The 25,125-nt window shown below is 47.7% G+C and overlaps 1 protein-coding gene across 1 annotated transcript in view; it reads left to right on the top strand.

Moving 5' to 3' along the window:
• The first annotated feature begins 428 nt into the window (after positions 1–428).
• Positions 429–25,125, top strand: part of LOC141166918 (intercellular adhesion molecule 1-like) — a 278,027-nt gene continuing 253,330 nt past the window's right edge. Inside the window, exons 1-3 of the mRNA XM_073654099.1 lie at positions 429–655; positions 1,396–1,665; positions 3,707–4,018. Coding sequence (XP_073510200.1) covers positions 601–655; positions 1,396–1,665; positions 3,707–4,018 — 637 coding nt within the window. The 5' untranslated portion in view covers positions 429–600. The remainder of the gene's footprint in view (positions 656–1,395; positions 1,666–3,706; positions 4,019–25,125) is intronic.

The following is a 25,125-nucleotide window of genomic DNA, read 5'->3' as shown; positions in this document are numbered from 1 at the left end:
TCTGCTCCCTTCTGTGGAAACAAACCTGGGCAATGACAGTGCCTGCGCAGGTTAGTCAGGTCAATGAGAGAACTGTGACTTGTCAACTTGTCAATCAATGACCAGAGGCCGGCCGTGGGCGATGAAGTAGAGCAGAGATAATGAGTTAAGTGCCCGCCTCGATGCACTTGAGAATAAAACCTCAACAAGAGATTTCTCAAAATTGCCCCAATGAACCCAATGAAATTCCACTAGAAAGGTATGAATGTAATAAGCATTGAAGGGGCTTTACACTCATGTCTTTAGTTAGCGGTCGAATATCTGGCTGATTTCTTCTACAGAAGTTATTACTTATTACAAGTTATTGCCATAACTTCCTGAATCCATCTATGCTCCCCCATATCGACCCCCTGACTCTGAGCTCACTACTAGGGGCTGGCATTGAGAAAGGCTGTAAATTCCGAGTCAGTGAGGAAATCAGATTATTGTGGGAGGACACAAAGGGGAACTTGGGGAAATTACAAGTCCGGGGCAAGCTGTTATATGTAGGCGTCCTATACTGAACTTCTCGTCATCTCCATATTCGCCACTTGGTCTTAACCCTCTGCAGCCCATTGGACCATGAAGACTTTTCAGATCCTGATTGCACTGATTAACACTATATTGGTTTACCACGGTAGGACCAAAACAATTAACCTGGCGGGAGAGGCAGTAAATATCTATGTGTTTGACTGACGCCTTTCTGTCAATATATACTGTATAGAGCATATGTATCTGAGATCTATATATTTAATCTATCGATTATTGTTATTTATATATCATTCAGATGTATGTTTTTTTTTCTTTTTACCTATTTTTGATTATCAATTTGCTTACTAATAAAATACTTATGATGTGTAAATTAGCACATATTTTATGGGGGGGGGTTCGGGTTAAAATATAGTCGTTTCTATGTCCTATAGGCCCATCTGCTCTTCTTGATATATTTTTACACATTTGGCATTTTCTTCTCTTTTTTTTTTGTTGGTTCTCCTTAAACTTTTACTAGAAGTTGACTCTTATTACAGGATCGCGCTGATCTGTCCTGGGTAGCCATTTTGGGCCTGTGGTATCTGACAGATGTTACAGTAGTAAAGGCAAACGGAATGGCGAGGGGCCAGATGTTATACACCAGGGAGGGGGGCAATGGCGCCGGATTTTGTATACCAGTAGGTATGGGGCTTAATCAATGATTAAGATATGAGTCCAAATACTTTCATCATATAGAGTATTTTATAACCTTGCCTATATTTACCAAATCTTCAGAATCCGTAGAGTATATTGCGTTCCTACGTTAGCCATATATATGCCACTCAGTATGTGAAGATAGTGGTGTTATTCTGTCATATAACTATAACCTTGTGATTTCTTTTGCAGTGAGATCTGAGGACTCGGTGGAGGTGAAAGCTCACAGTTCTCAGCTGTTCGTCTCATTTGAGGAATCCGTTTGGGTAAACTGCTCGACTTCTTCTCCTGAAGACACATTCTATGAAAGTAGATTAAGGAAGATCAATTTCCAACGGGGACAAAACTGGGTGGCAGCAGAAGTGATTGTAGATGACTGGGAGAACTCAACATTATTTTGCCTTTATGTTGGAGATGGAGAAGCCGTTCCATCAGAAAGTACCACCGCAGTATTGGCCTACGGTGAGTAGCATGTTATGTATCAAATGCTATATTCAAGGTGTGTTTTATTAATAAGGTCTGCCTTCCATTTTTACTAGAAGGGTCTCTTGACAATAAACAGAGTGTACACTGTCCAGCTACTAGGATCCCCTGTGATCATTTGCAAAGAAACCTAACAAGCAACTGTTAAGTTTCCCTACAGCACCCTCGCAGGATAAATGAAGCATTACACTTGTCAGATCCTCCAGAGAGAAGGGCACTTTTCCTGATAGTATGCTACCATGTATTAGGGCAGAAAAAATGTAAAACTTTTTGGGTCTTCCAGAGGATTGTTTTGATAACTTGATACAAATGTACCTTGTTTTCAATATACTAAAGGGAGTCTGTCATCAGGATTTCATCCACAAACTATTTATATGTGCATGTAGCTCTTTCACAGACAAGTCCAGCAATACCTTTACATGGCCAGTCCATTCCCCCGGTATTGAGAAATCAGTGTTTGAATTGATATGAAAATGAGGCTGAAGCATTATGGTAGATCTGAAGCCTCCGTCACTCCAGTGTCCCCGACCAGCACCGCCTCCTCCTGCTTGACCGACGGCTCATTTCCCTATATTCACACAGTATTGAGGCTGTCAGTCAAGAGGGAGGAAGTGCCGCTGAATCAGGCAAAGCACGAAGTGGCATTCACCTCAGTGTGCTCAACGAGAACTGGAGTAAGATTTGTCGTAAACCACTCTTCTTGGATTCGATGAGCGATGGTCGCCAAGCTCCCATCACGTCCCTCTGTCGCTGCAGCTATTCTCACTTTGTCTGAGCTGGACAAGAATGTCATGAAAATGTAGAAAGTCTCACAATTTTTGCACAGCATTTTCAAAGCTTATAATGCCATTTTACTGGCTTAAAAGCTTTGATGAATCGGGGCCTAAGTGTCCTATTTTTAACAAATTAGAGAAGAAAAAAGGATGGATGCATCAGAAGAGTAAAAGTTACCCTGAACTCTTCAGAGAACAAGATATCCAGGTAGTCAATTTTCTAATGCAACTTTTTGCCATATCAATCAATGGAATGCATTGTGTGGTTATGTAATATAATGTAAGTAGCCATGTATGTGTTCATGTCTAATGTGGATAGAGTGTGATAAGCATTGCAGGTATCATATGTTCAGTGCATAGTGTTATAGGATATATAGGACATAGGAAAGTGTTAGAATGTAGGTGAAAGGTTAAGTCTGCTCAGCAACAGACAGCAGGGTCAGAAGTAGTTAAGTGTTGGTACTAGCCCACAGGGGAAGGGCTTAGTGATAAGAACAGAACTGTGCTTCCTAGACATAGTCAGATAGAGATAGAGTTCATGAGTAACAGTGACCAGGTCAAGTTCAAGCTGCAGTGGTGTGCCTATAGCAAAGACGGGTACATTTGTTCTGGACAGTACAGAACCTTGTGGAACTCCCTGCGAACATTCCTGTAATGTCCGGAGCTCAAGGCTCCTTAGATGTGCTAGGAGAGCACCTTAACTCCTTCTTAAAGAGGAATATGGACGTGGAACCGCGTGCAGGAAAAGTAATGGATCTCGCAAATACTGCGAGACCGGACGAGAAATCCCTGGGGCTGACAGGTACAGCCAGGGTAGGGGTAGTCCAGGCTGAATAAAATGGAAATTTGCAAGTGTACTGTTCTACAGAAACAAGAAATGGAAAATGTTGTGCCTGATACTGCGTGTTGCAGAACGATGTGGATGGAATGTTTGGATGGAATGTTTGGATGTAATTCTCTGTTAAGAAAAGAGCTGAGCGTCCCCTGATTCATGTGCGGCAGCTCCTGGAGTTGGAGAACCACCCCACACACGACAGGACACTGGATCTGGGACACGATTCTCCTGGAAAATGCCAGGGCGACATGGAGCAGTAGCTCGACCACGGCTGCCGCCCACCTTAAAGCACTACAAAATTTTCACCTGTTGAAAAGATATCAGCAAGGCTCCCTTTCGGAGATCCCTGCCCACTCTTCTCAACAACTAAAATGATCTTTTACAAATAAATATATGTTGGATGTCATTACAGCTCTGCCTTTGGACATCACTATAGAGCTGAAGACTGAGCTGGAGGAAGGAAAAGAATATACGATCACCTGTACAGTCCATGAAGTTGCACCTTTGGAGTATCTTACCATAAACGTCTTCAGGGGAGAGGATGTAATCGACAGTAGATCGTATAATGGACCGCATGTGGTGGGCAAACAGACAGTGAGTCACGTCTACACATTCACGGCTAGCCGCAGAGACAACCGTGAGAACTTCACCTGTGAGGCCGTCCTACAACTTGGGTCAGAAACCAAAAGTGTCAAGACCCCGGAGATCACTGTACAGACCTACGGTAAGTTATATTATATGTGTGGAACTGCTCTCTACTACAAAAGGTGAAATATGATCTCATTCCTCATTAATAAATCTGTTTCCAAATCTCACAGAATAAACTTGGTAAGGCTTTTGTACTTACTATGCAAGCCTATGTCAGAATTCTTCTTGAAAGTGTAAACTCAATCTCTGCCAAACTAGCCTGATTGACAGCTCCTCAATATCCCTCCCACCTGCTGCTAAAATCTCACACTGCTCAGAACAAGCTGCAGCTGTCAGTCAGGCTGGGTGGTCAGAGAATGCACATGGACACACAAGCTCTCTCACTCTATAACTGGACTCATAAAATACTCATTTTAAGTTTAGGATCTAAGGGGTAATGTTGCGCCCCTGAGGGTTCAGTCGCCACAGAGGTACTGCACCTCACCCAGAGGTGTGGCATCTCCTTCTCTCAGGTAAGGATGGAGTACTGCCCGGGACCCCAACACCTAAACTCAACACTACACTACTCCAGGCCAGCTGGAAGGGCATTATGCACTTCTTTTGCTGCACCGTCCCTGGCTGGAGTGGGGGGAACCAAAAGTGAAGGGGAACCAGTAGTGGGTGTGGGTGGAGGACGTAGACCAGGGGAGCATTTGAATAGGAGGTGTATAGGGGAAGCCATCTTGTTAGAGGGAGTTATGCAGTGAGAGAGAAGAGGAGCGGAGTCTCTTCAGGAGCTCTGCTCCGTATTGGGGCCTAGTAAGAGAGGCCCAAGAGCGAGAGGGGAGTCAGGGAGGAAGGCTCCAGGAATAGAAGGGATCCCAGGGGGTATGGTGAGTGCAGGACGGCACCCGTACGCCCGAATCTGCCAGGCGTCAGAGGGATCAGGCCGCAAGAAGGGAACCGGTCCCTGGACTAGCCGTGTTACTTCAAGTCTCGGCTGGAAAACTGGAGGCTTCTGCACTTTCAGGGTGCAGTTGCCACATTCGCACCCAAGCCGCCGAAAAGGGCACCAAGTCAGGTCCGGGAACTTCAAGTTGCCCAGATGGATCTCAAGGTACCCGATCGGGACTTAGTGTGGCGAGGATCAGGGCAGGAGGGAGAAGACCCAGCGCGGGAAGTCGGCTAAGAAAGGAACATAAAGAAAGGGGTCCCGTTAAGTGCTCTTGAGATACTTGAGGGAGTGCTGAACCCCTGCCTGGTAAAGGCAGTGCGACGTGGGAGGCTGACACCTGTACAGTGCCACCTGAAGAACCTAAATAACTCTGGGTAAACTCGGATGACTGCACCCCACTGTTTCTGTCAGTCATTTCTACCACGTTATCCCTCCTGCACTACAACGCCCAGCATCACCATCAGCACTTACACTGCCCTGGAGCTGTGTTCTGCCTGTGGAGAGCCGCGCCAACCAAGCTGCCCTAACATCTGCTCCAGAGGTCTGCAGCAGCGCTGATACCCATTACCGGGAACCACAGGTGGCGTCACGAGACAAAACTGTTATTCATCCCTTCGAGTAACAGAAACCCTTTTAAAGAGTACGGGCCCGGGAGCCGACTGCCGTGACATCCCAAGAAGGTAAAGGCCCGGGTACTGAGTCCCCAATATCCCCCTGGGCGAGTCTCCCTTGTTGAGAGTGACATGCCAGTGTAAGGAGACTCATAGGCCATGCAATGCTCCTCTGGGAAATGAAATTTTCAAATTGCCTCTTCAGATAGGAAGAGGACTTGAACTCTAGCGCCCCTTATTGGAAGTAGCAATCCTAAAGGTCAATATCGACCCTTTAACGAGCCTTGCCATAGGACTTTGCATAGGTGGTACTAGAATTCAAATCCTCTTCCTCTCTGAAGAGGTAATTTGCATTCTAAGTTTAGGATATTTAATATTAGTACACCAGTGTCATCAGGTTTAAAAGATCTATGTATGCTGCTGGTATTATGAAATTTAATGTCAGATTTGTTTAAGGGACCAAAAAACATGTGCCATGGAGGACTGAAAGTGGTCTGGGACACCATAAGACCTAGTACTGAAGAATATTGCTGTGTCCCTAAAATATCTTTATTATTTAGGTCAACTAAAAAATTTCTAGATTAGTAATATACAGTTGAAACCAGAAGTTTACATCCACTATATAAAAAGACACATATGGATGTTTTTCTCAGTATCTGACATGAAATCAGAATAAACCTTTTTTAGGCCAATTAGGATTACCATATTTTTAATATTTGCCAAATGCCAGAATAATGAGAGAGAGAGAATGCTTTAATTTGGGCCTTCCTTCAGGTTCACCTGACACTAAGGCTTTTGGTGGCGTTTAGGCCTCAGGCATCATGACGTGCGCCACTCGAGTGCCTTTGGCAATGTGCATCATGACGTCTGAGGCCAACTCGGCAGCAAATGTAGATGATTGAGAAGCCAAAGAGAATACGTGTAGGACCAGACAAGTGGTGGACCCAATGGTGGGCTTCATTGGTGAGACTTGGTTTTTTTTCACACCATGTTTATTTTTGTCTGGAGTCTAGGGAGACACCAGAGCAAACTATGGAACATTCAAATAATTTCAACGCAAATAGAAATTCCTGGCCAAATTTGGGTGAACTGTTGAGTTTGAGTCTCAGCAGATTGACATTATGCTAATCGGGGGAATAACAACTGAGATCGTGACCGTGACCGGGTCCTTGCAGGAGGGAAGCCTGCTGATGCCAAAACCTAGAAAAAAGGGCCCAGGATAGGGAGCATTATATAAGGAAGGGAGTCAGGATGGGGAGCATTATTCCAGGATGGGGGTCATTATAGCAGGAAGTGGCCCAGGATGGAGGACATTACATCAGAAAGGGGTCCAGGATGAGGGTCATTATACCAGGGAGGGGCCTATGATGGTGGACATTATATCAAGATGAAGGGCATTATATCATGAAAGGTCCCAGAATGGGAGACATTTTAAGAGGAAGAGGCCCAGGACAGGGGATATTATACCAGGAAGGGCAAAGGATGGGGGACATTACATCAAGAAGGGGTCCAGGATGAGGGTCATTATACCAGGGAGGGGCCTATGATGGTGGACATTATATCAGGATGAGGGACATTATACCATGAAAGGGCCCAGGATAGGAGACATTTTAAGAAGAAGAGGCCCAGGACAGGGGATATTATACCAGGAAGGGGCACAGGATGGGGGACATTATACCAGGGAGGGGCCTATGATGGTGGACATTATATCAGGATGAGGGATATTATACCATGAAAGGGCCCAGGATGAGAGACATTTTAAGAGGAAGAGGCCCAGGACAGGGGATATTATACCAGGAATGGGCGCAGGATGGGGGACATTACATCAAGAAGGGGTCCAGGATGAGGGTCATTATACCAGGGAGGGGCCTATGATGGTGGACATTATATCAGGATGAGGGACATTATACCATGAAAGGGCCCAGGATAGGAGACATTTTAAGAGGAAGAGGCCCAGGACTGGGGATATTATACCAGGAAGGGGCACAGGATGGAGGACATCATACCATGGAGGAGCCTATGATGGTGGACATTATATCGGGATGAGGGATATTATACCATGAAAGGGCCCAGGATGAGAGACATTTTAAGAGGAAGAGGCCCAGGACAGGGGATATTATACCAGGAAGGGGCGTAGGATGGGGGACATTATACCAGGAAAGGGGCCTAGGATTAGAGACATTATTACCGAATGAGGGCCACGACGGGGGAGATTATTATAGGAAATAGCCAGGACATTATTACATATGGGGCGAACACGCGTGTCATTTTAGGATCTAGAATGCTACAAGGGCCCATACATCTGACCAACATGCAGGTGGGGGCCCAGGTCCAAATTTTTTTACCCGGACGCTTCGGACTCTAATTACACTACTGATGTCAAAGATCCAAGAACTGTTAAAGATTATGGAATCAAAGCAAAACTTAAATACTAATAAGTATTCTGGAATTGCCACATTTGTAAAAAATATATATAATTTTTATTTTTTTTCATTTACAGAGAGCAGACGTGAGCCGTTGCTTAATGAATTTGCTTTTTCAAAAAAATAAAACAAAACAAAAACAAAATACAATTTATTTGTATGATTATGAAATAGATATTTAAACTTTGTACTTTCTTCTCTTTTGCAGATAAGTGTCCTACTAACCAGGCCCTGGACATCCAAATTGACTTTATGTCAAAACTAAAAGCTCTAGTGATGGAGACAGAGGCAAAACTGAATGCCCTGCGCAATAATACATAATTTTTTCTTGTTTTTGTTTTGTCTTCCATTGTAACTTGTTAAATTTGATATTAAAAGTAAAAAAAAAAGAAAGAAAAATCAAACTTGGATATGCTTTTTTATTCTGAAAATTTGTTTTATGAGTATAGTATTTGTAGCCATTGAACAGTTTAAGAGCTATCTAATGGCTACAAAAATGCCTGTTCTGTCCTAACAGAGAAATTGCTACCTGAAGGTCTTTAGTCTGTTAATATAGTTGCAGCAGGTATACTTCCTGTATGTGTTGAACTCTGTCTGTTGTTCCTGTTGTTTGGTAACAGCGCCATCTGCTGGTGAATATTATGTATACATTTTACTTTCATTTTGAATGTTTTGTGGGAGATTTCTGAGACATTCTGGGATTTGCAATGCATTCTGGTCTTATTATTGCACTGAGGGAGAACCAGCAGCCATTTCCCTTCATTCCTCTGAGGAGAAACAACCTCACGTGTTGCTCTGTCCTATGCTTCTATAAACATCTTGTTCAAGCATAGTTGGTAAGTCATTGCTTATGTGTTTTGATGCATTGATGTTAGAGGCATGTTACTGTATTAGATATGTAATCACCACTTTGTATTACTATCTCTTGTTATATATCGTATTGTAGAATATCTGTGTACATGTACTGTACAATTGCATGCTCTGAAAATACCCCTGTTAATAGACCCCTATAGTTTCACCCTTTCCTGTCCATCTCTAATCAAATAAAAGAAGGTTACAAGTTCACAGCCTTCTTTTCTTTCTTTTCTTAAAGAAGACAGGGGGTTTAGCTACATGTCTCACTGCACACGGTGCTATATCGTGTGAGGCCAGTATAGTGAAACAACTGCTAAGAACAAGCTTAGAGATCTGACTATACAAAGCCCGCCATTATCCACGCAGAGCCCGCATACAGATATTGCTGTCTAACGGTCGCATCATGTCTGAAGCAGAAGCATCCTCCATCAAGACGAGATCACGAGTTGGTTCCTCCAAGGCATCATCCGTCAGCAATACCGCCGCCATAGCCCGCGCAAAAGCAGAAGAAGCGAAATCACGAGCCGCCTTTGCTAAAGAAGAGATCCAACTGAAACTACAATAAGAGTTCCTGGATCCTGAAAAAGCACACCAACAAGCGTCCCTGGATGCAGAAAGCGCAATGGAAAAGGCACGCTTACAAGCCATCAGAGGACCTGTCAAACACATTTGATCTGACCGAGGCACGAACTTTGTTGGAGCAGCAAGAGAACTGCAACTCTCTTCCAACTTGGATGTGAATGACGTGGAAAAATATGTATGGGAGAGAATGATAGGTGTCGCAATGAGAATCCTCGACTCAGTCTTCTTACAAGAGGGATCTACAAGACTGATGCACGAAAGTTTGACAACTTTAATGGCAGAAGTGTCAGCCATCATAAATGCCAGACCGTTACCTCCAATTTCCAGTGATCCTGTTGGCCCAACTGTTCTCGCCCCAGCCATGTTGCTTACGCAGAAGACCGAACCTAATTGCTCTCCACCTGGAGAATTCAATAAAGATCGTAAACAGGAGTCTTTGGAGACAAGTACAGATAAATAAAGATTGTAAACACTAGTCTTTGGAGACAAGTACAGAGTCTCTCCAATGCCTTTTGGGACAAGTGGAAGAAACAATGTGTTCCTACCCTGAAACCGAGGAGAAAGTGGAAAACCAGCAAGCCTAACCTCCAGCCCGGCAATGTAGTATTAATGAAGGACTGTCAGTCTTGAAGAAACGAATGGCCGTTAGGTCTCATTACCCAGACGTTCCCAAGTAAGGATGGAATTGTACGTAAAGTTGACCTCAGAATAGGGAAACAGGTCGAGACCAAATTGACTTAATCTGTACTCCTTGGTACAAACTCTGGAGCCTCGGGACTTAGTTCACACTGCTGAGGGTGGTACATCCCTCTCCATGCCAGTGTGAGAAATACAACAGTGTGCTCTTCTTCATCGGAACTTTCATGGTCACTATCCACCTCCGGAACTTCAGTCTGTGGTGGTCCCTTAGTCGATCTCGGACGATGTCGGTCTACTTCTGGGAAGTCTTTTTGTGGTGGGAGATAATCACAGGGTAGTAGTAAATTCAGATGGACTATTCTGGTTTTCTTGTCTCCCGTTTCCAATCAAATTTCATACACTGGGCTGTCATCAGTTTTCCTCCTTACGACCACATACACCTTGTCTTCCCAGTACGAACAAAGTTTTCCTGGACCATCTTTCTCACGTACGTTCTTGACTAGCACCTGGCTTCCCGGTGCCAATTCTGCTCCATAACACTTTCAATCATAGTCTCCTTACTCTTGCTCTGTCCTTGCGTAACCACTTTGGACGCTATGTTGTATGTCTCTGCCATCCATTCCTTCCATTTCCGAACGTACTATGGATACGTTCTGTAAGTCTCTGACACCGGAGTATCGAACATGATGTCGATTGACAGTCTTGGCAATCGTCCATACAGTAGGAAGAAAGGTGGGTAACCCGTTGCCTCGCTTTTTGCACAGTTATACGCATGTACCACTTTTGACAGAGAACTCTTCCAGTCTTCCTTCTCATCAGCTGTTAAAGTGCGCAACATCGACAATAATGTCCGGTTAAAATGTTCCACTTGTCCATTACCCTCTGGGTGATAGGAAATTGTGTGGGATCTTTGAATTCTACAGTACTTTCCTAGCTTAGCAAAGAGCTGGTTCTCAAATTCTCTTCTTTGGTCATGGTGTAACCTCATAGTGAACCCAAACCTCAAAGCAAAATCATTGAAAATCTTCTCTACCGCTATTCGACCCGCTTTATTGGTGGTTGCATATGCTTGAGCAAATCGAGTAAAATGGTCCATCACCACCAAGATGTATTCGTAACCACCCTTGCACGTCTCGAGATGTAGAAAGTCTATTGAGACCATCTCAAACGGATACGTAGTTTGGATGTTGCCCATAGGTGCCCGGGTTGATGTGTTGGGACTAGAGATGAGCAAGCACTAAAATGCTTGAGTACTCGTTCGAGTTAAGCAAATTGGAATGCTCGCGTGCTCGGACTAAGTAACGAGCCCATTGTAAGTCTATGGAAAAGTTGAGCATTTTTCCGGCGGCTCCCCCTGACGGTCAGCAGAATATTATGGAATACTACTGGGTACAAAGATAAGGACTGGAAGGACTCGTGTCATAGAGATCTTCTCCCTTATCAAACCCTCCCCCCCTCCATAAACATGCAGGATAAAGAATGCTATGTACTATTGAGTCTGTGGTTGCGTGTGCATAGAAGTGTGCTGCAAAGAGATCTAATCTGTGCTGAATTATGCTACTGAAGAGACTGACGTTACTGTGCCTGCTTTAATAGACTGTACTGTGGTGAAGCCAGTTGCTTCAAAGAGTTAAATGGTGCTGTCCGTACCTGATTGAACTCCACTGTTCAACTGTTTATGAAGACTCTTGTCAGATGTGTCTGGTCAGCAATTGAATCTATTGTGTGCCTTAGAGAAGCTGCAGCCTATGGTCTCTTTGAGTAACGGATCCCCCAGGATTCCAACAAATTCATGAAACCCGTCTCGCCCTATCTGAACCTAGCAGCATGTGTGTAACATTGGTGGCCCGTATGTGAAGTCCTGAGCTGGAATTAGCGTGTAGAGGGAGAAGAGGAAAAGTGTGTGGGAAAACACAGCAGCACAGCACCTCAACTCAACTTTGTTACACCAGTTAAGGGGGACCAGCCCTAAAGAAAACTCACTAGCAGCAATGGATGTGGAAATAAAAATGGACAGAATTAGTGAGCTGCTTCTTCAGTTAACCTGTGAAGAATTGAGAACAGTAGCAGAACATATAAAGATGTCAGAAGAACAGATTTTTAAAGCACAGAACCGCAGGCAACTGTTAGCTGCCATTAATGTAAAAATGGATGAGGTGGGGGAGAAAGAAGCTGATGACGTCAAGGGGATGTTCCTCCAGGAGCTAACACAGTTTCTAACCAGGTAGAAGTTGGAGGATGGAGGGGTGGCACCAATTACTAAAAGTGGGAATCTCCATCCGCAGACTGAACTACAGGAATTGAAAGAACAATTCAAAGCCCTAACAATAACTATGCAGGAATCGACCAAAACCTCTGAACGGGTGACAAGCTCAGACAGAACCTTTAACCTGCTCGGGTTAGATAAATCAGGAAAACAGTCCTTTCTAACACCACAAATCACCATAAGGAAAGATTTAAAGATCCTGGGACAGATTGGAGAGTGTGAACAGAAAGAGAAACTGTCTTATATGAACTTGTTGCACCAGATCGATGCAGGCTTACAGAAAGGTTACCAGCCAGATGAGATCATTGACGAGGTGGTAAAAGCGATCAGCCCAGGACTGAACCTCTGTAGTATGCTAGAAATGAAGAGTCAATTGACCTTGCAACAGCTGAAGATGATTTTAAAAGGGCACTATAAAGAAGAGAGTACTTCAGAATTGTTCCACCGACTCATTAACCTCTCACAGAAAAATAATGAATCACCCCAAAGTTTCTTGTTCAGAGCAACTGAACTGAAGGATAGACTGTTGTTTGCATCCAGAGATGTAGAAGCGGAGGAGAAATTTGATGCTGGACTAGTCCAGAAGACATTCTTGAGATCATTGGGAACGGGGTTAATCAGCAAAGACATCAAGTTGCAGCTGAAACAGTACCTAGAAAATCCTGGCATTCTGGATGAAGTCCTAATTGAAAAAATGAATGAGGCAGCTAGTTTGGAGTTGGAGAAGTTAAAGAAAGGCTCTGCTCCTAAAATCACCAAAATGAGTCAGCTGAAGTTGGAGACCCCCGGTGGCCAGTCCAAAGATCATCATGGAGACCCACCAGTGCCACCTCTGAGAGTGAACCTTAAAGCACCAACAAAAGAGAGGACTGCCAGCACTGACTGGGAAGAAGTAATAGGAGAACTGCGAGCCGAGTTGATTGAGGTGAAAAAGTTGATTTGTTCCAGGCCAGAAGCTATATCCCTCAGACCCAGGAGTGGGTTCCAAAACAGAAGATACCCGGCTTATGAAGCGTGCCGTTCAGCAAATCAGAGTATGGTGTGTGTCCACTGTCTAAGATGTGGTGAGGAAGGACATTATGCCAAGGAATGCCAATGGTCACGGTCGTTTGGGTTAAAAGACAGTAGGTTACCAGTGCGGGGCGACTGGTAACCGCGACACGGAGGAGGCCCTAGAAGCAAAACCAAATCTCACCAAAACCCAGAACGGCGCATGAGGTAAAACGGCTGTGTCAGTACTATCCCCAAGTCTGTTCCCATCTACAACATCTGCAAGAGAGACAGGGGCATCAGTTACTTAATGCCCAGTGCGGAGGTCAAATGATGTACTCCTGGGGGGAGAATTCCTTGGTCAGCAAAGATAGCTTTATCAGCCTAATCAGTGAAAGGTACTTTATACAGTGCCAGCTAGATGGAATCCTGGTAAAAGCACTGTGGGACACAGGAGCCAAAGCGAACCTTATAAATGCAGAATTGAGAAGGCGCTACCTACCACATACCTGCCTTCGGTCGCTAAAAGAACTCTTAGGACGAGTTGAACTCCATGGCAAAGCTGTCAACCAGATCGAAATCCCTTTCATAGACTGGGTGGAGGTGACTTTCCAACTGAGGGCCATGAAGAACATCAACACCATTGAGCTTTTGGTACCTTTTCTCGTGACCAGTGATCAGAACGTGTCAGAGGATCCTATCCTGGGTTATAATGTAATCAGTGAGGTCATCACGAAACACAAGTCAGGGACTCTGGTGGTGGATGCAATTGCCACATCGCTTACCATAATCAATTCATAGAGCAAAGAAAGCACAGAATACAATGTACCTACAAGAAGTCAAGGTAGGCTGGCGCCCAACCATCATCCCTGCAAACCAAATGGTGGGGGTGAGGTATGGCGTCCGGGTAGAACCAGAAAGAAAAGTCCAGAAAAAACTGTTTGTGCCAAAAGACTCCTCAGAACTTCCGGAAGGCCTAGTTCAAGGTGAGACTGTGCTTACGATTTCTACTGGTGGGTTTGCTCGAGTGACAGTACCAGTGATGAATACTACGAAACACGAAATTAGACTGGATCCAAAGACTGTGTTAGGTCACATCAAAACCATTAAAATGGTATATCCAGCCAGTGTGAGACCCACCCAGGGGTCTACCATGAATTCAGGTTCCCACTAAGGAACAGGAGTTGCCCAGGGGAGGAAATTGCACAACCCACCTTGGGGTCCTGGGATCCCCAGTACCCCTGGAACACCTGTGTGCTGAAGATCGAGTGGTAGCAAAACAGATGCTGAGAGAAGAGTGTCATGCATTCTTCAAAGATGACTCTGATATAAGCTGTATCCCGTCGTTGCAGTTGAAAATCAATTTGAAAGACATGACCCCAGTAACCGGAAGTTACATGTTTGTGCTGAAACCATTACACCGTGAAGTGAAAGAGTATTTACAAGACCTAATCAACAGAGGTCTGGTCCAAAAGTCGAAGTCATCTTATTCCTCTCCTATTGTTTGTGTTAGGAAGAAGGATGGTACGTTGAGACTCTGCTGTCATTACCGGGAACTAAACTGAAAGTCAGTACCTGATCGGCACCCAATACCAAAGATTCAAGATATGCTGGATAGGCTATCAGGAAGTACCTGGTTCTCTGGCCTCAATCAGGGTAAAGCACACCATCAAGGTTTTGTTGAAGAGTCCAGTAGACCTTTGACAGCATTCATTACACTCTGGGGGTTATACGAGTGGATCCGCATACCATTTGGGCTCAGTACAGCTCCAGCAGAATTCGAGAGGAGCATGGAGACATGTTTAGAAGACGGACGATAATTGAGATTTGAGGGACGATATTTGCCAGCCGTACTTGGATGACAATGTGATACACAGCAAAACCCTCCGGGAGCATGTTGAACACGTGAGAACCGTATTACAGCGGTTTCAACAACACGGAGTTAAGTTGACCCCAAAGAAGTGTGAACTGTTCAAAAGGCAAGGGAAAATTGTGTCGGGAGAAGGATATACCATGGACTCAGCAGAAATCGCTCCGGTACTGGCCTTAAAAGACAAGCGGCCCTCTACTATCGGGGAGTTGAGGCAGATATTAGGATTCCTCTCCTACTATCGTACTTACATTCGAAACTTCTCCAGGATCGCCGCCCCACTATACCTCCTCTTGGGGCAGACGGCAGAGTCATCAACACCCAGGGAGAAAAAGAAGAACACGGGTAGGACCGGGCTTAAAAGAAACAATGCCGTATCGTCCGAACAGCCCATTCTCTGGACAGCAGACCATCAGGAGGTATTGGAAGATCTAGTAGACTACCTGATAAATGTAACGGGTCTGGGAGGCGGAACCTCTGAGCTACTATACAAGGGGCGGTCCTTGTAAGGGAGCGGGTGGCGACCAGGCAGGCAGTCACAGCAGGTGACCGGGACAGTCTCTAGAAGAACGGGCAGGAGGTCACGGCAAGTGACCGGGGCAGTCTCTGGATGAACGGGCAGATGGTCACGGCAAGTGACCGGGGCAGTCTCTGGGTGAACGGGCAGATGGTCACGGCAAGTGACCGGGGCAGTCTCTGGGTGAATGGGCAGATGGTCACGGCAAGTGACCGGGGCAGTCTCTGGGTAAAGGGTTGGTACGACCTGTGGCGGCTGATGGTAGACGTGAGCTCCCAGGTGAGCAGGCGAGAGTCTCTGGATAAACAGGTGGTCACAGCATGTGACGGCGGAGCCTCCAGGAAGACCAACAGACAGGCGGCAGATGAGCGCTCCCAGGTGAGCGGGCAGAAGTCTCTGGACAGGCGGGTGGTCACAGCACGTGACGGCAGAGCCTCCAGGTAGGCTAGCAGACAGGCAGCAGATGAGCGCTCCCAGGTGAGCGGGCAGGAGTCACTGGACAGGCAGGTGGTCACAGCACGTGACGGCAGAGCCTCCAGGTAGGCTAGCAGGCAGGTAGCAGATGTGCGCTCCCAGGTGAGCGGGCAAGCTGGTCCATAGACAGACTGACAAGAGTTGGAAGGCAGACCGTCGGACCTCAGGCAAGCAGGCAGGTAGTTGATGTGCGCTCCCAGGTGAGCGGGCAAGCTGGTCCTTAGACAGACTGACAGGAGTAGTAAGGCAGACCGTCAGACCTCAGGCTAGCAGGCAGGTAGCAGAATATCAGGCAGGAATAAGACAGCAAGCTGGCAGGAATCTAGCAGGTATCTGGCAGGTAACTGGCAACGGGACCTGAGGGCTGAAGCAGAGTAGTGAACAGTGCAACAACATTGCTCGGGCACCTCCATTTTGGAGGAGGTGCCTTATATATGATGAAGTCCTCCGGCCATTGGCCGGGGACTCCTTAGGACGGCGCGCGCGGCCCCTTTAAGAGGGAGGGAGAGCGCGCGCGCGCGCCCTAAGCACAGTGGCCGGGAAGGAGCGCGCGCTGCCAGCAGAGCGGGAGGAGGACGCCGGGCACGGAGCAGAGAGGTGAGGGGAACAGCGTCCCTGCCTAGCAGAGGGCAGGGACGCCGGCGCTACAGTACCCCCCCCTTTAGGCCCCCCCTTTTTTAGGCCAGACAGAAATTTAGCAAGGATGAGCGGGGCATGGATGTTCTCCCGGGGCTCCCACGTTCTCTCCTCAGGACCAAACCCCTTCCAATCTACTAGAAAAAAGGTCTTTCCTCTTACCCTTTTGGTGGCAAGAATGTTCTCTACCTCAAACTCGTCCTCAGCAGAAACCGGAGCAGGAGGCGTACCTGTAGACTTGGAAAAAGAGTTAAGTACCACAGGTTTGAGGAGAGATACATGGAAGGAGTTAGGGATCCGTAAGTTGGCCGGGAGTTTCAATTTATAGGCCACCGGGTTGATCTGACTGATGACCTCCAGAGGACCGATGAACCGAGGCCCTAACTTGTAAGAAGGTATCTTGAGTCGGACATATTTAGATGAGAGCCAGACTTTATCTCCAGGACGAAATTGTGGAGGATCCAGGCGTTTTTTGTCAGCGTGTCTTTTCATCCGTTCGGACGACTGAAGGAGTGCGGATCGGGTACTCTCCCAAATGGAGGAAAATTTGCTAACGAGAGATTCCGCAGCCGGGTTGTCCACAGAGGTGGAGACAGGAAAAGGAATCCGAGGATGCTGACCGAAGACTACAAAAAACGGGGATTTGGAGGAGGATTCGCTCTCGTGATTGTTATAAGAGAACTCGGCCCATGGTAGGAGATCCACCCAGTCTGAATGATGGGCATTAACGAAGTGCCGGAGGTAACTGGTCAGGTTCTGATTGATCCGCTCCACTTGACCATTGGACTGTGGGTGGTAAGCGGAAGAGAAGTCCAGGGTGACGTCTAGCAGTTTACAAGTGGCTCTCCAGAAGCGTGAGGTGAACTGTACCCCACGATCCGACACGATGTGGAGGGGCAGGCCATGAAGACGAAAGATGTGACGAATAAAGTCTTTCGCTAGCTCGGGTGCAGACGGGAGGCCTGGCAGGGGAACGAAATGAGCCATCTTGGAGAAGCGGTCAGCGACCACCCAAATGACCGTATAACCGGCAGAGACTGGGAGGTCAGTTATAAAGTCCATTGCTATATGCTGCCAGGGGGCAGCAGGTACAGAAAGCGGAAGGAGGCGACCGGCTGGCAGATGTCTCGGAACCTTGTTGCGGGCGCAGGACACACAGGCAGAAACAAAGTCTATTACGTCCTTGTGCAGGGTAGGCCATCAGTAGTGCCGGGTAATAAGCTGGAGGGTCTTTTTCTGACCGGCGTGGCCAGCCAGTTTAGACGAGTGACCCCAGTGAAGGATCTTCTCCCGATCAGGTACTGATACGAACGTCTTTCCGGGAGGGAGACGATTTAGACTCACGGGAGCCACCTGCATTACTCTGGCGGGATCGATGATGTGTTTCGGATCTTCCTCGAGATCAGACACCAGAAAGGATCGAGACAAGGCGTCCGCCTTGACGTTTTTGTCAGCCGGGCGAAAATGAAGAACAAAATCAAAGCGAGCAAAAAACAAGGACCACCGGGCTTGGCGCGGGTTAAGTCTCTGGGCATGCTGGAGGTAAGCCAAGTTCTTGTGGTCAGTGTAAATTATTACCGGGTGAAGAGCCCCCTCGAGCAGGTAACGCCACTCCTCCAATGCCAGTTTGATGGCCAATAACTCTCGGTCTCCTATGGAATAATTGCGCTCTGAGGAGGAGAAGAGTTTAGAGAAGAAGCCGCAAGTTACCATCCTCCCGGAAGATGATTTTTGAGTAAGTACCGCTCCGGCTCCAGAGGAGGAGGCATCAACTTCCAGGAAGAACTGCTTGTTGCCGTCCGGGCGATACAGCACCGGGGCGGAAGAGAAGGCCTGTTTTAAGGAAAGAAAGTCCTCCTCTGCTTCGGGCGGCCACTCTTTGGGATTAGTACCCTTACGGGTGAGCGCGGAAATTGGGGCAGTCCGGGAAGAGAAGTGCGGTATGAAGAGGCGGTAGTAGTTGGCGAAGCCCAGGAACCGCTGAATGGCCTTCAACCCCTCCGGTCGAGGCCATTTCTCGATGGCAGACAGTTTCTCTGGATCCATTCGTAGGCCGGTCTGAGAAATAATGTAGCCCAAAAACGGAAGCGAGGTCTGCTCAAAGAGGCACTTCTCGTATTTAGCGAAGAGGTGATTCTGCCTGAGCCTGAGCAGGACCTGACGAACGTCCCTCCGGTGAGTCTGGAGATCCAGAGAGAAGACCAAGATGTCGTCCAGGTACACCACTACGCAGGAGTAGAGAAGGTCCCGGAAGATGTCATTGACCAACTCTTGAAAGACGGCAGGAGCGTTACAGAGACCAAAGGGCATTACCAGATATTCATAGTGGCCGTCCCGGGTGTTGAATGCCGTCTTCCATTCATCCCCCTGACGGATACGAACCAGGTTGTACGCCCCACGGAGGTCCAGTTTGGTGAAGATTCTAGCCCCCCTCAGACGATCAAATAACTCCGGAATGAGCGGAAGGGGGTACTTATTCTTCACCGTGATCTGGTTAAGGCCTCTATAGTCTATACAGGGACGGAGAGAGCCGTCCTTCTTTTTGACGAAAAAGAAGCCTGCTCCCGCCGGGGAGGTAGATTTCCGGATGAATCCCCTGGCCAGATTCTCCTCAATATATTCAGACATCGACCGGGTCTCAGCAGCGGATAATGGATAAATACGCCCACGGGGAGGAGTAGTACCAGGTAACAGGTCGATAGGGCAGTCGTATGGTCTATGAGGGGGTAGTGTCTCTGCCTCCTTTTTATTAAAGACATCAGCATAAGACCAATAAGGAATCGGAAGTCCAGGTAGATTAGCTGGGGTAGGAGAAGGACGGACGGGATGGACGGGAACCAGACAGGTCTTATGGCAGTCCTGTCCCCAGCGAAGGACTTCTCCGGTCTGCCAGTCAAGCACGGGTGCATGTCTCTGGAGCCAAGGTAGACCTAGCAAGAGGGCGTGAGAGAGTCCAGGCAGAACATGAAAGGAGATACTCTCAGAATGCAGCATTCCCACCTGCAGAGTAATGGATTCGGTGATGAGTTGGATGGGGCGTGGTAAGAGACCCCCATCCACGGCAGCAACAGACAAGGGTACAGTCAGAGGTTTGGTGGGGATGCAGTATTTCTCTACCAGGGACTGTGAAATAAGATTCCCGGCTGCTCCAGAGTCAAGTTGGGCTAGTTCGACATAACGGTTCTCCCCGCAGACAATTGAGACTGACAGCAGCAGAGATGGAGAGGATTTATTCTTGTCTAGGTCGACCTCTCTGAGCGAACCTAGACACAGGCGTTTCCCGACCTCTCCGGGCAGGCACGGATCCGGTGCTCCTTACTGCCACAGTAGAAGCAGCTCCCCTCGGCACGGCGTAAGTCCTGACGGGTTTTGACCATCTTGGTCTGGTCGACCTGCATAGGCTCAGGAGAGTGTACCTGGGGAGAGACGGATTTCTGAAAAGTAGGAGCTAGACGTGGAAACCTCCTCTCACGGGTGACCTCTTTGGCACGCTCCTGGAACCGTAGGTCAATCCGGGTGGCAAGAGTTATTAGGTCATCGAGAGTGGTAGGAATGTCCCGACCGGCAAGTTCATCTTTAATACGGCCGGACAGACCCTCCCAGAAGACGGATACCAGAGCGTCGTTATCCCAGGCCAGCTCCGAGGCAAGGGTACGGAACCGTATGGCATATTGGCACACGGTGAGACTTCCCTGACGGAGGCGTAGCAGTGATGATGCGGATGAGGTCTTCCGTCCGGGTTCGTCGAAGACTTTCCGGAAAGCCATGAGAAAGGCAGGCAAGTCGGACACCAGGGGGTCTCCTCTCTCCCATAGAGGATTTAGCCAGGCCAGGGCCTCCCCGGTGAGATGGGACATGATGAAGGCAATTTTGGCCCGGTCGGAGTTAAACTGGTGGGACAGGAGTTCAAAGTGCAGGGTGCACTGATTTATGAAGCCCCGAGCCTGGGCGGAGTCGCCTCCGAAGCGAGGAGGTGCAGAAAGCCGGGGTCCGGGGTAGGATACCACGGTATTAGTGGACAGCGGAGCTGCCGGATTGCGAGTCATGGCACTGGCGGAGGTTGCTGGCGGGGCAGTCAGAGTGTCCAGGCGAGAATTGACATTCCGCAGGTGACCCAGGATGGACTCCTGTTGGGACCTCTGACGGGACAGTTCATGACACAGGTCCGAGAGCGAGGGAGCTTGGGTGCCACCGGGTTCCATGGCCCGAGCAAACTGTAACGGGTCTGGGAGGCGGAACCTCTGAGCTACTATACAAGGGGGCGGTCCTTGTAAGGGAGCGGGTGGCGACCAGGCAGGCAGTCACAGCAGGTGACCGGGACAGTCTCTAGAAGAACGGGCAGGAGGTCACGGCAAGTGACCGGGGCAGTCTCTGGATGAACGGGCAGATGGTCACGGCAAGTGACCGGGGCAGTCTCTGGGTGAACGGGCAGATGGTCACGGCAAGTGACCGGGGCAGTCTCTGGGTGAATGGGCAGATGGTCACGGCAAGTGACCGGGGCAGTCTCTGGGTAAAGGGTTGGTATGACCTGTGGCGGCTGATGGTAGACGTGAGCTCCCAGGTGAGCAGGCGAGAGTCTCTGGATAAACGGGTGGTCACAGCATGTGACGGCGGAGCCTCCAGGAAGACCAACAGACAGGCGGCAGATGAGCGCTCCCAGGTGAGCGGGCAGAAGTCTCTGGACAGGCGGGTGGTCACAGCACGTGACGGCAGAGCCTCCAGGTAGGCTAGCAGACAGGCAGCAGATGAGCGCTCCCAGGTGAGCGGGCAGGAGTCACTGGACAGGCAGGTGGTCACAGCACGTGACGGCAGAGCCTCCAGGTAGGCTAGCAGGCAGGTAGCAGATGTGCGCTCCCAGGTGAGCGGGCAAGCTGGTCCATAGACAGACTGACAAGAGTTGGAAGGCAGACCGTCGGACCTCAGGCAAGCAGGCAGGTAGTTGATGTGCGCTCCCAGGTGAGCGGGCAAGCTGGTCCTTAGACAGACTGACAGGAGTAGTAATGCAGACCGTCGGACCTCAGGCTAGCAGGCAGGTAGCAGAATATCAGGCAGGAATAAGACAGCAAGCTGGCAGGAATCTAGCAGGTATCTGGCAGGTAACTGGCAACGGGACCTGAGGGCTGAAGCAGAGTAGTGAACAGTGCAACAACATTGCTCGGGCACCTCCATTTTGGAGGAGGTGCCTTATATATGATGAAGTCCTCCGGCCATTGGCCGGGGACTCCTTAGGACGGCGCGCACGGCCCCTTTAAGAGGGAGGGAGAGCGCGCGCGCGCGCCCTAAGCACAGTGGCCGGGAAGGAGCGCGCGCTGCCAGCAGAGCGGGAGGAGGACGCCGGGCACGGAGCAGAGAGGTGAGGGGAACAGCCATCTTGGGATATCCTGATTTCAACTTACCATTTGTTCTTCATTGTGACGCTTCTCAAGTTGGAATGGGAGCTGCCCTGTATCAAGTTACGGTTCTAGAATGTTGACAGACGCCAAGAAGATTAACCATCTACATTCTGGAGAATTGAAGTTCCTGGCATTGAAATGGGCTATCTGTGAACGATTTAGAGATCTCTATTACAGCAAAGAGTTTGAGGTATACACTGACAACAACCCTTTGACCTATGTCCTTACTACAGCCAAACTGAATGCAACAGGTCAGAGATGGGTCGCTGAACTAGCTGACTTAAATCTCAGCATCAAGTACAGGCCAGGAAAATGCAATGCAGATGCTAACGGATTGTCGAGAATTCCACTAGAACCTGAGGAGTTCATGTAAGAATGCTCAGAGGAAGTCAGTCTGGAAGCAATTGAGAGCCCTACCTAAGCAGTGCAAGCTTATCAAGAGGAAGACACACCATTGTGGTGTCCGTTAATGGTGGAAACTACCATAAAAGTGAGAGAACAAGATCACCCCCTGTCTATTCAACAACTACCAAAAGGAAAAATCCATAGAGCACAATGGGAAGATCAGATAATTCGTAGAATACTACTTTATGTGGACCAAAATCGGTTTACAAGTAAATGGGAGAGAGATAATGAGTCTCCAGCAATATCTGTTTTAATTAAAGAATGGACAAAGCTCTATCTCAGTGAAGACGGTATCCTGTATCGTAAAGGAGGACAAAACCGGCAGTTGTTACCACCCAGAGTATTCCGTAAGTTGGTCTTCAAAGAACTCCATGAAAACATGGGACATGTGGGAGTGGAAAGGACAACAAACTTGATCCATAAACGTTTCTTCTGGCCATACATGCAGACAGATATTGAGAGGTACTTGACCAAGGAGTGTGGGTGTCTGAAAAATAAATGTCTCAACACATCAACCTGAGCACCTCTGGGCAACATCCAAGCTACGTATCCATTTGAGATGGTCTCAATAGACTTTCTGCATCTCGAGAGGTGCAAGGGTGGTTACGAATACATATTTGTGGTGATGGACCATTTTACTAGATTTGCTCAAGCATATGCCACCACCAATAAAGTGGGTCGAACAGCGGCAGAGAAGATCTCAAATGATTTTGTTTTGAAATTTGGGTTCCCTATGAGGTTACACCAAGACCAAGGAAGAGAATTTGAGAACCAGCTCTTTACCAAGGTAGGAAAGTACTGTAGAATTCAGAGAACCCACACAACGCCCTATCAACCAGAGGGTAATGGACAAGTGAAACGTTTTAACCGGAATTGTCGATGTTGCGCACTTTAACAGCTGACAAGAAGAAAGACTGGAAGATTTCTCTGTCAAAAGTGGTACATGCCTATAACTACAAAGAGCGATGCAACGGGTTACTCACCCTTCTTCCTATTGCATGGACGATCGCCAAGACTGCCAATCGACATCATGTTCGATTCTCTGGTGACAGAGACTTACATAACGTTTCCGGAGTACGTTCAGAAATGGAAGTAACAGATGGCAGAGGCATACAACATAGTGTCCAAAGTGGTTACAAAGGACAGAGCAAGAGTAAGGAGTACTATGATCAAAAATCTTATGGAGCAGAATTGGCACCGGGAAGCCAGGTGCTAGTCAAGAACGTACAAGAGAAAGGCGGTCCAGGAAAACTTTGGTCGTACTGGGAAGACAAAGTGTATGCGGTCGTAAGGAGGAAAGCTGATGACAGCCCAGTGTATGAAATCTGATTGGAAACGGGAGACAAGAAAACCAGAATAGTCCCTCGGAATTTACTACTACCCTGTGATTATCTCCCACCACAACAAGACTTCCCAGAAGTAGACCGACATCGTCCGAGATCGACTAAGGGACCACCACAGAAGCTCTGAAGGCGGATAGTGACCTTGAAAGTTCAGATGAAGAACACACCGTTGTATTTCTCGGACCGGCAAGGAGAAGGAGAGGGATGTACCATCCTCAGGAGAGTGAACTAGTCCATAGGCTCCAGAGTTTTTACCAAAGAGTACAGATGAAGTCCAATTCAGATTTGATGATCGAGCACCGGTCCTTGAAGAGACCGATAGACACTCAGGAGGAGCAGAATTACCAGACCGTGCAGAAACAGGCGATTTAGGAGAAGTACAGGAGCTTACAGAGGCAGCTCCACGAGCATCTGAGGAAGCACGGGAAATGAGTGCGGTGGAAGAAACTCCTGTGACCGAAAAGCCCGTGGTATCTGAGGAACAACCCACCAGGAGGATGTCGACTCGAGAAGTGAGGAGGCCCGTGATGTTGATGTATGAGACACTTGGTGAACCGAGTCAAGTGCCAAGGACTGTCAACTGGAAACACGCATCTCTGCCTACAGACCAGGTAAGCCCACTGGAGTGGTATTCACCACCGAGAGGCAGTATGGAAGATATTGCCTGGTGGAAAGACTTGTTTTCATGCTTTGATTTTTCCTTAAAAGATTTTGTTGAAACAAAGAACTGTTAAAGCCTAGTCAGAGAGAGCTGGTTGAAGACATATGAAAAGCTCCAGCTGAAGAGATGCTGATTATTTTAATTGTGTTAATTGTTTTTTTCTTACAGGCGTCCTACAAGAAAAAGGTCATAAGAATAGGTTATTATCAATGTTTATGAACGTTATACCAATTTGACAATGCCAATTTGTATATAAAGTTATTCAACTTTTACCACGGTCTCAGAATTGGTCAGATTGACCAATTAAGACGAATGTCGAGGAAGATATTAAAAAAAGAGGGAAGAGTGTGACATGCAGAAGTAGTGCTGTTGCTTCAAAAGCATCCATCTACTAGAGGGGTTAACACAGTCACAGGAGACAGGGAGTGTTTTAGCAGAGCCCCAGGGGGATTGTGGGGAAGTTGTTTACTGTCTGGGAAAGGTGATGTGTGATCTGTATTTCACATAAGGCAAGGGAACAGAATTCAGGTCAGGAGGGAAGCTAAACACAGGTCAGATAAACTCCCTGAGCTAACAGTGTGGAG

This window comes from Phyllobates terribilis, unplaced genomic scaffold (genome assembly GCF_046119375.1).
Source record: "Phyllobates terribilis strain yellow unplaced genomic scaffold, ASM4611937v1 Scaffold_11__3_contigs__length_659146591, whole genome shotgun sequence".
In the NCBI taxonomy this organism is placed as follows: Eukaryota; Metazoa; Chordata; class Amphibia; order Anura; family Dendrobatidae; genus Phyllobates; species Phyllobates terribilis.
The sequence above is the reverse complement of the archived record's forward strand: the minus strand, read 5'-3'. Positions and strand labels throughout refer to the sequence as shown.